Source organism: Anarhichas minor, unplaced genomic scaffold (assembly GCF_050575085.1).
Source record: "Anarhichas minor isolate MPS153535 unplaced genomic scaffold, ASM5057508v1 ptg000024l, whole genome shotgun sequence".
Classification (NCBI taxonomy): domain Eukaryota; kingdom Metazoa; phylum Chordata; class Actinopteri; order Perciformes; family Anarhichadidae; genus Anarhichas; species Anarhichas minor.
In genome coordinates this window covers 5,532,501-5,546,771 of record NW_027466470.1, presented here as the reverse complement: position 1 = coordinate 5,546,771, position 14,271 = coordinate 5,532,501, and the positions used below count along the sequence as shown (strand labels likewise).

At 39.7% G+C, this 14,271-nt stretch overlaps 2 protein-coding genes across 2 annotated transcripts; both read left to right on the top strand.

The window, feature by feature from the left end:
- The first annotated feature begins 77 nt into the window (after positions 1–77).
- Positions 78–5,930, top strand: abcb8 (ATP-binding cassette, sub-family B (MDR/TAP), member 8). The gene is made up of 16 exons (XM_076097702.1): positions 78–269; positions 984–1,314; positions 1,443–1,598; positions 2,275–2,369; positions 2,534–2,639; positions 2,734–2,895; positions 3,428–3,513; positions 3,608–3,705; positions 3,812–3,917; positions 4,022–4,055; positions 4,164–4,300; positions 4,389–4,483; positions 4,570–4,703; positions 4,806–4,953; positions 5,037–5,287; positions 5,512–5,930. The coding sequence occupies exons 1-16, from the start codon at positions 166–168 to the stop codon at positions 5,593–5,595; spliced, it is 2,127 nt and encodes a 708-aa protein (XP_075953817.1). The 5' UTR covers positions 78–165; the 3' UTR covers positions 5,596–5,930.
- Positions 5,931–6,720: 790 nt separating this feature from the next.
- Positions 6,721–13,718, top strand: cdk5 (cyclin dependent kinase 5). The gene is made up of 12 exons (XM_076098004.1): positions 6,721–6,912; positions 7,244–7,332; positions 7,419–7,486; positions 7,638–7,698; positions 7,785–7,841; positions 8,034–8,129; positions 8,235–8,309; positions 10,329–10,425; positions 10,784–10,855; positions 11,013–11,071; positions 11,155–11,235; positions 11,432–13,718. The coding sequence occupies exons 1-12, from the start codon at positions 6,876–6,878 to the stop codon at positions 11,516–11,518; spliced, it is 879 nt and encodes a 292-aa protein (XP_075954119.1). The 5' UTR covers positions 6,721–6,875; the 3' UTR covers positions 11,519–13,718.
- The last annotated feature ends 553 nt before the right edge of the window (positions 13,719–14,271 follow it).

Here is a 14,271-nt window from a genome sequence, read left to right as displayed (position 1 = left end):
CACAAACAATTATTTACAATAAAAATTAAGTCATCTACAGCCGGAGAACTGCATTCTGGGTCAGTGTCAACATGGCAGCCTCCATGGTGCCTGTGGATTACTGTAGAGCTTAACGACTATTGAACCATAACGAGCTGGTTATCATTTAAATATACTATACAAAACATGTTCCAGCTACTGTGCTGTAGGGCGAGCATCACTGCTCCGGTGCGGTCATTGTCGTTACACCAGCGAGGCAAAAAGACAGCAGACGTTTGGAAACTTTCACGGTAGGGTTGTTACGTGACCGGTGACTAGTGCAGCTAATGACAGCTGACCTGTACCTGCTATACATGAGCCATGTTAGTTAATCAACACCACAGACTGCACACTGACTAGCATGTTGTCATGCACAGCTGGTCTCCTCTAATGTTCAGGTGTACATAATGGGTACAGTGCGATGCACGTGTGTGTTTGACTTTGTTGTCAAAAACAGGAAATTATTCAACCTCCATTTTCATATATGATTTGTTTCTTCAGCAGTCAAAAAACATTTACATTTTCTTTAAGTCCAGAGTGTAAGATTGACTAAACATGACCTTGTTTTTATCACTTTCCTTTTTTACTACCATACTGTTATTGTATGTTCTGCTTTAATACTTTTTCTTCATGCATCTGTTTTTAACACTTTGTCACATCTGTTTTAAAAAGTGCAATACAAACAATGTATTATTACCATTTAACGCTACGATAAGAAGTCGTTTCCAAGAAGAGCTATTGACCTCTGTAATCTGTTCACGTTGCCTGAGTTGCAATTCCAATGTCCAAAGATGGAGAAACGATTAAACATCAGATTGATTGATAATGACATAAATTGCGAGTTGCAAACCAATCTAATCTCTTAAAGCCTTCAAATCGTCTAGTCTTTGTTTCATTAGCTTTGCAATACTTTCATGATATGTTATTGAATGCCTAATTGTATTCATATTATTTTTCATATCCAGGTGGTACACATCTCCACGCGCTCCAGCACACAGCTCCTCACAGCAGCCTGGAAATGCTGTCGGCCGCATTTGGAGCCTCACTCAGAGAGCTGTCCGCCGGTCCACCACCCGAACATCCAGACCCCCAGGAGTGGCCCTGAAGTTCATCCTGGCACCAGCAGTGCTCACTGTCTCTGCACGACTGTTCTGCCATGTAGCTCACTGCGAGGCAGATGTGAATAACAACATCCTGGTGGAAGTTACAGCCAAAAACCCCGTGCCTGAGTTCAAATGGCATATCTTGTGGGAATTTGTCAAACCTCAGCTGTTTGCTCTCCTCGGTGCTGTCGTGGTAAGCTGGAGTCACTTCTCTTAAATGTAATGTCAGCGTTTCTAGACTAAAATATGATTTTACATATGCTCAACATAGTGACACGTCACTTATGCTGATTACTGAAAATTGCGTGTTATTCTTTTCAGCTTGCTTTTGGTGCGGCTCTCTTGAATATTCAAATCCCCTTGATGCTTGGGAATCTGGTGAATGTCGTGGCACGTTACCTGAGAGACCAGACTGGGAGTTACGTCCACGAGATAAGAGGCCCTGCGCTGAAATTACTTGGACTGTATGGTATCCAAGTAAGTACACAAGAAATCTGTCTGTGCACAGTACTATGCCAGTGCTTCGATAAAAGTAAAGTACAATTTGTATATGATGGACTAAGAACGCTAGCACACGGCATTGTCTTTTAATAATGATAAAGTAGTACTGTACATTATTTTCTGCCATTGTTTTCCTGCAGATATACTTCTGGTATAATAGTTAGATGTTATATTTGTCTTAACTGTACCTTTTAAAATTTGTACTTGTAGTACAGGGGACACTAACTGTACATTAATTCCTCTGTTAATTAACAGAAGAAATCCAGGGGTTGGATGCAATAAAAGCAACACCTGGACAATAAAATGCATTCCAATGCAACCGCTCCAAGATAACGACCACTTTTATGGAGCTTGTTAGACTATTTTTCATTGAAACTATGTCACAGAAGTGCTGTTCAACTCTACGATACCATCACCTTTGGGGCTGTAGTTGGCTTGTCGTTGTATTGGATTACATTATATTCAGTAACTTTCCTTTTCACTTATCGCTTGCAGATCACATTGTTTTAGAGAGTTCATTTTTCTGATGCTTATTACCCGACACTAGCAAGTTCTGTTCCACTCACTTTCATTCTGAAAACAATGTGCATGAAACCGTGTAAGTGTCTGTTTTTCTGTGTCGCTCTGGTCATTACTCACCTCCTTTGTGCAGGGCCTGCTGACGAGTGGCTACATCATCCTGCTGTCAAGGGTCGGGGAGAGAGTGGCAGCCGACATGAGGAAGACTCTTTTCGCATCCTTACTGAGGTACGTGCTCCTCAATGTTGGAGCAAAAGACAGCATGGATACAGTAAAAGCAGTGATCGCCAGACGGGATGCTGTCGTGTTTACGCTAGGGGAGAACTATTAAGCTCACATTTGAAGTCTAACAAGCTTTGTTAACATTGTCGGTGTTATCGTGTCTGTCTCAGGCAAGATGTGGCTTTCTTTGATGCCAATAAAACTGGGCAGCTGGTGAATCGTTTGACTGCTGACATTCAGGAGTTCAAGTCATCCTTTAAACTGGTGATCTCTCAGGTATAAAGCTCTATATTTGTATCTTAAAATAATTGTAAAATGCTTTAGTTTTAGTCTTGTAATTCCTATGTTTTGTCTTTTTGCATATTTGCAGGGTCTGCGGAGTATTACACAGACATTTGGATGTTTGGTCTCTCTCTATATCATCTCCCCTAAACTTACAGGTTTGACGGTAGTCGTCCTCCCTTGTCTGGTGGGCGGAGGAGCTCTCATTGGCTCATTCCTCCGCAAACTATCCCGTTTGGCTCAAGAACAGGTGATAACCAATTGTCGTGTTATCATTTTGCTCCAAATCTTTGTTAGGACTGCGATGTCTTGTACACAGTTTAAGTGTCATTGCCATGTCACATGAGGCTGCGATATCAGAACAGAATTTTTTTTTAAAAGCCGTAGATATGAGCGAGTAGAACAGACCTTCTTCACGAAAGCGGCAGGCATACTGTACTGTACTGCCCACAAATACTAAGACGCCAAGTTTCTTTCCAACTTCTTCTTGACTCCTCCTCTGATTGTGTTGTGAGATATTTGCATTTATATTGACCCTCAAAGTAAGCAATAGTCAGAAGTAACAGAAAGATGTTTCCTTCTGGATGCTGGAAGAAAACCGGCATCAATCTTTGCACTACTTTCATATAGCTTAAGTATGTTATTACACAGTGTCTGTACTGTACTTAATACCTGTAACATCTGAGAGACAGTTTAATTGATATTATTTTGCAATTTACAAATTAGGTTTAACTTGCTGTCTGACTGTGTCTCGTCTTGACTTTGTCTGTGATTAATTTAAGGTGTCAAAAGCAACAGGAGTGGCAGACGAGGCCCTCGGCAATGTGCGGACAGTGAAAGCGTTTGCGATGGAGGAGCGGGAGCTCCAGTAAGTGAGAGTATATTTTGATGTATAGTACTTGTCGATACACAGTATACTGTACTGTATGCCAGAGATAATATGTTTGTCTTTTTCTCTCCAGGTTATATTCATATGAAGTTGACAAATCATGTGAACTGAATGAAAATCTTGGTTCTGGAATTGCAGTTTTCCAAGGACTGTCAAACGTTGCCCTAAACTGTGAGTGTATTATGACTACATTAAGGGATAAACACAATGTTGAGCAGATTGGTACTCTGTCTCTCAATATCTATTGTATAGTAATGGTTGTGTGCTGTTAATACAGGCATTGTCCTCGGAACTATTTTTGCCGGAGGGACTTTAATTTCTACCAATGAAATGTCGCCTGGAGACCTCATGTCTTTCCTGGTTGCCTCCCAGACTGTTCAAAGGTAAAACACGCAACGATTGCTCTTTATTACCATTTACAATTAAACATATCAGTTTGAATGTAGCTGATGTTAGAGTTAAACTCCTGTATTCTCTCTGTGCTCAGGTCATTGGCCAGCATCTCTATCCTTTTTGGACAGGTGAGTAAAAATCATATTTATGTATAGAGCATGCGTTATCTGAAAATGTAGCATCTGAAATATAATTTTGTCAGAAATCAAGCTCTCAATCTCTAACTTTTTCGACAGATGGTGAGAGGATTAAGCTCCGGGGCCCGGGTCTTTGAATATCTATCTTTGGTGCCTACTATTCCTCTGTCTGGCGGAAGACGCATCCCGTACGATTCTCTGACAGGAAGGGTGGATTTTATGGACATTTCATTCAGGTTGGAACCTCATCTTAAAACAATTTAAGGCATTATATATATCAGAGGATACTATAGTTTTATTTATTTATTTTTTGTATATTTATAGCTATCCAACAAGACCTGGCCAACAGATCCTGAAGAAGTTCAACTTAACGCTGCCAACTTGTAAAACTGTTGCCATTGTTGGAGAATCTGGAGGAGGTCATTTCTTAGTTAATGATTGCAAATGTGAGAAACGTAAACAATGCACTGGTGAGCCTATGAATAAATAATCCAATACATTGTAGGAAAGTCCACTGTGGCATCCCTGCTGGAGCGATTCTATGACCCGACCAGCGGCGTCGTCATGCTGGACGGACTCGACATTCGAACACTTGATCTGTCCTGGCTCAGGGGACAAGTCATTGGATTTATCAACCAGGTAAAAGATTGTTTACAAAATGATTAACGAATTGCCTTTTTAATAAGACAATTAAATATACACATTGGTAGCAGTCCGATCTTCCACCCTGTATCTTTGCAGGAGCCGGTTTTGTTTGGCTCATCTATCGTGGACAACATCCGCTTTGGGAAACCCGAGGCCACAGACGCTGAGGTCATTAGCGCAGCCAAGCAAGCCAACGCGCACGGCTTCATCACAGGTTTCCCAGATGGCTATAACACTGTGGTTGGTACGTGCACTCTTTTAGGCATTTACAAATATTAACATTCGTGTGCCATTTGAAATGCTAAGCTCTCGATTTCTAAACCCCAGGTGAGCGAGGTGCGACGTTATCAGGTGGCCAGAAGCAGCGCATCGCTATCGCCCGCGCCTTGATCAAGAACCCCTGCATCCTGGTGCTGGATGAAGCCACCAGCGCCCTGGACGGAGAATCAGAGCGGGTGGTGCAGGAGGCTCTGGACAGGGCAACAAGAGGTCGCACTGTGCTTATCATCGCCCACCGGCTGAGCACCATTCAGGGGGCTGACCTCATCTGTGTCATGAGCAATGGCCGCGTTGTGGAGGTGAGGAGGCAGAGAATTCTGAGAAATGGAGGTGCTCTTATCTCCCATTAAATGTCTCGGCTAATTTATTGGACTACCTTGTAAGTTTAAAGAGGCACTGGAGAGAATTCACTCCATTCCAGGTTCAGTCATTTATACGTATATATTGGTTGCTTCCATCTCAATGTACTGAGTGTGTAATATACGTTTTAATTATATCTAACAGCTCAATCTTGTCTTTTAAGGCTGGGACTCACTTGGAACTGCTGAGCAAAGGAGGAATGTACTCTGATCTGATTCGCAGGCAAAGAACCGAGGGGCAGAAATGAACACACCAAAATTGTTTACTGTCGATCTACTCTGAGTAATGGAATTTCATTTGAAATGAAATTCATAGCAAAGGCTTGCCTAACGAGATAGATTATGTAAAACATGTAATTTAAATCTACCAGCTCTCTGTCTAGTTTTACGAGAAACTCTTGAATTTAAGTATGTAAAAGTGGACCAACTGGATCATACTGTGATGATTTACAAACTACGCTACTGTACAGTACCTACACTTGAATTGATTTCCATAATACTGTTTTCTCTTGTCATGTATAGAAGGAACAATTATATTGTGGTAGAAAAAATAAATAAACTCTGTTTTCATGAGGGTACACTATATTTGTCCTTTTTTTATGGATCATTATACAGAAAATGTCTGTTTTGAAACTAAACACTGAACATAAATAATGAGCAGTACATGCTTTGTGGATCGTGTCATTTCTTGTTGTGATGAATGAAATCTGTTATGGCAACTGCTGCAAAAAAACAAAAACATGTACAGCCACCATTCAACAATGTTTGATGCCCAGAATAATTTGAGTGTAGTTTGACTTTAATGTCCCTTTTTGATGTGTTGCATTATTTTATTGTTATTGTGTGCTGACACAAAGTCTTGCTTGCTGTTAATTATTAGCCATCACTATTCATTAATTGTAATGTTGTCATTTGCTGGAATGGAACAAGAGAAAAGCTAGTCTGAAAAGTCTGTAATTAATCATTTAAAGTATACTAGCATACAGCATTGGCCTGACAGCTTCCTATCAGAATCATTTACAGTTTAAAATTAGATAACAAACGAACAATTTAAGGTCGGGAGACACATTTAAGGTATCACATATTTCAAGAATACACATCCATCATAGCTGTTATCTTTGCCTGCAGTATGTGGATCAAATTGAAGGTTTTTTAGTTTGTGGTCCTTGTAAATTATGAAGTATGAACTAGTTTACCCTCGGTATACAGTCATCTTGCCTTCCCTTTACTACCAAAGTCTGCCATAAAATTAGGCACAAACAGAAAACTGCTTCTGCTCCAAAGATATTGCTGCATCCATTAATGTTTTGGAGTCTTTGGTCTGGTTTTCGAGAGTGATGCAGTTCATCTCTTGGCCTCTAGATGACCAACAAACAACACCAAGCTTGGCTGCAGACCGACCCAGGATCAGCAAATAGCAGATAGCTTGGAGCTAACGCTAGCTATCATAACATTATTAACCCCAATCTGGGGATTTAATCAGTCATTGGTTTGCTAGCTTGTCCAAGGCTGGCTTCACTGGCCAACCATGCAGAAATACGAAAAGCTTGAAAAAATTGGAGAGGGTAAGTTGAATATGCTTTTTAATAAAGTTAATATAGCCAGTCTGGTTTGCTAACCAAGTATTCATGTTAGATGCAGTGCTAGCTAACGTTAGCTAGATTGATAGCTTTGTGCCTACGGTAACTAATTCCGTTTTTAATCATGGGTGCGGTTTTTACTTTACAATAGTAACGTTATGCGGTAGAGACGACATATGTCAGAGGTTTTTTGTCCGCCAACTTTTACGATATTCACGCTAGCTATGTAGCCTAGCTAGCTAGGTGGCTAATTAGCGTTAGCACCGCTTGACGTTGCTATGCCATTCATCAATACATCAACTGATCTGCTCCGTAGGAACTTACGGGACAGTTTTCAAGGCTAAAAACAGAGAAACCCACGAAATTGTGGCTTTGAAACGTGTCCGGTTGGACGACGACGACGAGGTAACGTTATGTTTTCAGACATTTTTTTAATATTCATTTAGTTGATAGCAGGCTAGTGCTAATCCCACTGGGTGCCATTTCTACAGGGGGTGCCAAGTTCTGCTCTGAGAGAAATCTGCCTTCTGAAGGAACTAAAGCATAAAAACATTGTCAGGTCAGTCTGCTGAATATAACTTGTTGTTATGTGGGAGTGACAGATGACGTTATTGTTTCACTGATTTGTCAGATTAATTAAAATGCTGAGCAGTTTGCATTTCACCCTGATGTCAACAACCATCAACTTAAAGCTGCTCTGTCTCCTCCAGACTACATGATGTTTTGCACAGTGACAAGAAGTTAACCTTGGTGTTTGAATATTGTGATCAGGTGAGACAGTCATCCCATGCATGTTAACGATGTATGTGTTAAGCGTGCATCTTCCAAGGCTAACGTGTGTCTCTTATCAACTGCAGGATTTGAAGAAGTATTTCGACAGCTGCAATGGGGATCTAGATCCTGAAACTGTGAAGGTGAGCGATAGATAGTCCACGGAGAGAGTTTAACCAAGGCCAGCATGTGCCTGCTTAAATGCATACAGCTTGGTTTGTAGATAGCATCGTCTTTGGCCCTCTGATTGTCATCGGTATGTCACTAGCATCTTGCGAAAGGTGGAATTAACTGCTTAAAGATTGTTTTTTTTCTTTTCTCTCTCTCTGACGCAGTCGTTCATGTACCAGCTGCTGAAAGGCCTCGCTTTCTGTCACAGTCGAAACGTTCTTCATAGAGATCTGAAGCCGCAGAATCTGCTCATCAACAGAGTGAGTGTTTGTGTTAAATATAAAGCCAAATCAGATGCGCTGTAGTTCATCAGTCTGTGTTCATATCATATGTGAATATGTGATCATTTTTGTGTCTCTATATAGAATGGGGAGTTGAAGCTGGCTGACTTTGGGTTGGCTCGCGCCTTTGGCATTCCTGTGAGGTGTTACTCAGCAGAGGTAGGTTGTACTTCATTAACACACCAGACGCCAATAACTGACTTCTTCCATCTTAAAATGTGAAACCTGCGGGAAATTGCATTGATTTTTTTGGGGAATATTCAATATCTAAAGAGAAACCAAGCCAGAGACTGATTTCTGAACATGATGCCCGTCATTGAGGGATTTTAAATTGGGTGATAGTATATGTAGAGATTGTTGCGCTTTAAACTTGGCTTTCAAAGAAGTTGTGTCATGTCTGTGTAGCAAACGTTAAAAATTATCTTTATTTTATTATACAAAACCACACGCATGTAGAGTATTTAATTGCGTCTCCCTATAAATATAATCCTAATTCCTGTTTTTCCAATAAGAGAGTTGTTCAACATACAAACTATAACTAGAAATGTGTAGACGCAGATGCATTTTGAGTGCCAATCCAAAATGATTTGATTATAAGACTAAAAACAAAAAAAGTTTGATCTCTCATTTCTTAAAATATAGATGCTACAGTAAAGTGAAACACTAACGAGTTAGTTTCCAATCAATATCTCATCAATAAATCAAGAGCTTTCAGGCTTTGTCTTCGCGCTGGAAAACATGACCTCACATGTATTCCACTGTAAAAAGTAACATCAAAATTTGGAACATCTAACTAGCAAACTGCAGCAACAAGAGCAGAGATCTGGCGTTTTCTACAACGTTCTGTTAAAATGCTGACAGCCACCGAGGTGCTGAAGTTAAGCCACTAATTAGTGATGGGAGAGAGTCAAACACACCGCAGCATGTGGTTTAAGTGGTGTGTGTTTGTGTTTTATTTTTATTTTGTGCTGTTGCTGATGCTATCAGAGAAATGACAGGCGAGCCTCACGTAGGCTGAGTGGATTTGGTTGGCTGACCTAAGGGCCCAGCGCGCCGGTCCCATGAGGGGGCCCTTGACCCAGGGTGACTACTACTGATCTGAAAATGTAATAAACAGAAAAGCTAGAGGGGAGCCCAGTTTCAAGCATTGAGAATTTGAAGTAAGGTCATTTTAAAAGGTCTTTTCATTTCTCAGACTCTGAGCTCAGGTTCAGCAAGAAGAAATGAATGAATCCTACAGCTGTCTCTCACTACATGGATATACTTAATGCAGCACATGCAGCGTGAATTCAATACAGGGACTGAAGTTCTTAAGATGACGGTGTTTTGTTTAATCTATCGGCATTATATTTGCCCGCCAAGTCAAATAGTTCTGAGTAGAGTTCATCAGTGTTCTTCATTTTTCTAAAGTCTCTTCCTCTGGCAAGTGAAGCAGTAGCAGAGGTATTATTCAGTACAGCAGCAAGTCTCTTTATGCAGTTTTATCTAAAGGAAATATGCACAGTTCCCTATAATTACTTTGAAGTTCTACTCCATAAAGTATTCTCCTAGATGAATGAAAAATCAGTTTTTCTTAGTTTAAAAATCACCACCGCAAATGCTGGTGACTCAATATGTGGCGTTTTTTAAATGACTTAGCAGCTGAGTGCACGTCTCTGTTTACATTACTCTTTATTTTTCCCGGTAAAAATGACTCATAGAAAGTTCGTAGTGGTTCTGTAGCAGATGGTTGCATCGATGGCGTCGGTACTGAATTGAACTTTTAAACTTTTCAAGCTGAAACGCAGGTACCTCAGTCAGCCCACACAGTCTCTCTCTGGGAAATAAAACTTCTCTGTCATTTTTATTTTATCCATTTTTACTCCGTCGGTGCACTTCACCAAACGCATTTTCGTATTAACTTGGGAAAATGTCTCTAAAACACCTGACAAAGCAGCAGTTTGTTAAAGTTGTCTCGATGGGGTAATGGAAACCAGATCGCTGAAACAAGCACACCATTTAGTTTTAGGCACGGTGCGGCCAAATCTATCTCTTTGTGGAATCAGTGTCGGTACAAAATACCACCCAGAGAAGGAACGGTCATTACACTGAACGCCTGAACGTTTCCGTCCGGTTGGGCTGTGATAATTGGTGTGATTCTGGTCTAATTCTTCCACTCCGCTCTGTGATTGGACGTAGGTGGTGACTTTGTGGTACCGGCCTCCTGATGTGCTATTTGGTGCGAAGCTTTACTCTACCTCTATCGACATGTGGTCTGCTGGATGCATATTTGCAGGTTTGTTTGTAGTCGTCGACATTAATAAGGATGTACGTTACTCTATTCTTGTCTCCCTAACTTTGTTCTGTTAGCTATAGTGAGGAGCATACTGTTAATACTAATAATATAATCATAAATTATCAATTTAGGTATAGGGCACTGTGGTTAAACCGTGCATATATATATATATATATATATATTTAAATGTATAATGGGGCAGGCCAGGACCCACTATGGAAATGATTTAAATTTGTAGTATTTTTTTATCCTTTCATGTTTCAACTGTATAAATTAAAAGTGAGTTATCTGTAGGTTGTTTTTATGACTAAACCAAACCATTTATGAAGTGATAATCGTGATTCCATGTCCCATTCAGAGCTGGCTAACGCTGGAAGGCCTTTATTCCCCGGGAACGACGTGGACGACCAGTTGAAACGAATCTTCAGATATCCTTTTTTCCCCTGAACATCTCCACACCTTGTGTCAGTCTGACACCACAGAGGCTGTGTTCAGGCACAACGATTGATCGACTCTGTGATGAATCATTGACAAACAGTAAGTCTAAACAGGTCGGAAGAAGGTTTTTCTTTAACCACTCGGTACATTGTTGGGTACACCAACCGAGGAACAGTGGCAGTCAATGACGAAACTCCCCGATTACAAGGTAACTTATTCCCACAGTTCATTTAGTGAGTGTACTCCAAGTGTTACCGAGCTACCATGTGCTGCTTCTCTTTCTCCCTGCAGCCATATCCCATGTATCCCGCCACCACCTCGCTGGTGAATGTGGTTCCCAAACTAAGTAGCACAGGACGGGATCTACTCCAGGTACGTTCAACTCGTCTACTTTTATTCAAATATCAAAACCATTTTTTACATCTGTGGTTGATAAAACATTTCTTTTGGGCAAATAATTAAGTACCTTAAAGTTACTACCCAGTTTTTTGGTGAAATACACATTTTCTTGCAAGACACTTGATGTTGCGTTTCACTTATTGAAATGTTTTCCTTTGATCTCACCCAGAACCTGTTAAAGTGTAATCCTGTCCAGAGGATCTCTGCAGAAGAGGCCTTGCAGCACCCGTACTTTGCTGACTTCTGCCCACCCTAAATGCTAAACGGCCCCTCGCTGAACCTCAGCCGCCAGAATCAATCCTCCTCCTCCTCCTCCTCTCGGTTGGGTCATTAGGACCGGTCTCAACAAGGCAAATCCCTCAGTGTTGTTTTTTCAAACACTCCCCTGCATCTCATTCTGTTGTGTCTCCGTGTGGAACAAAGTCCTGTTGGCTCTGCAACGTCTTAGTTTGTTTTTAAGCTGCGAGCGTGTTTGATTTGGTTCTTAATACATCTCCCAGGTAATTAGCACTATGTGTTGCATTAAATACATCTCATACCTGTGGAAACAGTTGTCAACAAGACGCCCCATTAATTGCTCCGTTAACATAAACACAAATTATAAAAACTTTTTTTTGATGAGGATCATTTAAATATAGTTATTAAATAATTGAGATATGTGTGTATAATGGTTACACTGTTTCTCACTGATCTAAAGCATATCTTCGGCATTAATGTACCACAGTTTGTTCTTTATTAGCCACAATATACGCTGGTGCTGGTACTGGTACTGGTACTAGTGCTGGTGCTGATACTGGTGCTGATACTGGTGCTGATACTGGTGCTGGTGCATCTGTCATGTAATAAGTTAGCTAGAGACCACAGATTCCTGGGGCAGCTAATGTCGCTATTTCAAAGCTAAATTAAATTAATTTGAACATTTTAAAGGCTTAAATCAATATTACATTTTTAGGATTATATGATTTGTTGTATCACTTTATAATACAAGTCTGTGATTTCAAAATGACTTTCTGGATAAAACTAGCACTGTACAAATGTCTTTCTTTGACAGACTTACTCCATTTAAGTTCAAGTACATATTGATAAATGATTCACCTACTATTGGAAACTGTTTCTGTACAGAAACTAAACATTTAGCATGTTCAGTTGGTCTGCTTTGCACTGACTAAAAAACATTAAGATTAGTAATTGGAAGTGAATAATGTTTTCCCAGTTATTAGTACCCAATTACATACTTATTTCCAGGAGATTAGCTAATTACAGACCTGTAAATTACACTGTTGTCATTTCACTTCAGTTCTGATGTTTCACTCGCCAACAATACAACTCTTTGTCCCGCTTCCTTTTACAAGATTGTGTAATAGCACGAGAAGCTAAGTTGTGATTTCCTTTTTTCTCAGGCTTTTTCATTTTCCCTTTTGTATTTGTCTTTTGTGCACTTTGTAACTTTTATTTGAATATGTTTAGTATGCGAATATTAAATGTGGTGAACACTGACAGCTGGATTATAGCCAGTTATCAATATACATTCATATATATATGTTAATGACTAGTGGGCCATTAGTGACACGTTACTCTTTTTTTAACATCATTTGTATCATAATTACAGTCTTTTAGCTTCATTGAAATGCTTTTGTAATTGTTAAATTAGAGATGAAAGAATCCCGGTAATCCACTGATAATCTGTTTTCTTATGATTGTTTTTGCACCATTAGCCGTTTCCATCCTGGTTACTTATGATATTAACATTAAGAGCTTGCAGTGTTATTTTACTCCAGATTGTTACGAGCGCTACACATTACATAATGGAGTTGTGTTTGATAGGGAAAGGATTTATTTTCATTTTGCTGATGATGTAACCGAGATAATGGATGCATGTATTTATTAATGATGGAATGTCTGCCCATTTGTTTTTGCATTTGTTTAAAGGTAGCACCGCTTCATTTGGTACAGAAACTCTCCTCGTGAATGATTTCATGTGACTCAAAGCATTTAATCGGCTCAGGATTTCGTGTGTGTGTATTAAGTTATGATGATAAAAACAAGGCATTTGCTCTCGGTACTTCCTTATCTCCCGATGACAGGACATTTCAGACGCACTGCTTTATTTTGAATGAAGAATGGATTCTGCACTCCACAAGTATCTTTTGGTTGGTCGGTCTTTTTGTGTATATTTCAGCCAATAAGATTCAGTATTAAGTAGAGTGGACATAAACACGCGTTTGCTTTTTGTAAGTCATCTCAACTACTCCTGAATTTTGGGAATAATTTTGTTGTAAATAGTAAAAGAAAAACAAGAATCCAGTAGACTGGATCTCAAACGCTTCTTGGTGTAATTTTGTGAGCTTTACTGAACACCAGGCTTTCTTTAAAGCCCTTAAAAACTTGCTTTCAAATACAATTTGTTTTTTCGCAATAACTTCAAAAAATGTGTCTAAATAAACAATAAAAGTTCAGGTTTCTGCTGCTTCATCAGGATTATAGAGTGCTGAAGGAATGACTACTAAAAACTGAACATGAGTCAGCATTTCCTCAAATAAGGTCTGTGGTTTAATACATTTTAATGTGTTATAAAACATTAATACATCAGTAGATACCCTTATTGTGAATTTTGATACATTTAAGTGTCTTTAAAGAAGGCGGTTGCTGAGAAGCGGATACATGAGATTACAAAACAACGTTTTGTGAGTAAAGTGACAGTTTGACTTGAGACTGACTACGTTACGCATAGTTAAGTGTGTATTAACTATTTAATGTACAGTTCAGAGTTAAAATCACATATCTACAGTAAAATGCACATAAAGCACGTAGAGCCAGATGAAGCAAGTTCAGTTCCCCAGATGTTGGTGCGCATGAAAGTCTTGATGTTACCTGTGAGAACCAGTCTTGAAGGCACAGTTTAGTTTTTACTTCAAGCCATATTGTGTTCATATAATCCGTAGATACTGATGGAAAGATAAAGACGTTTTTCACATCTGCAGAACATCTTTCTTTTTGAGTATATTGCAC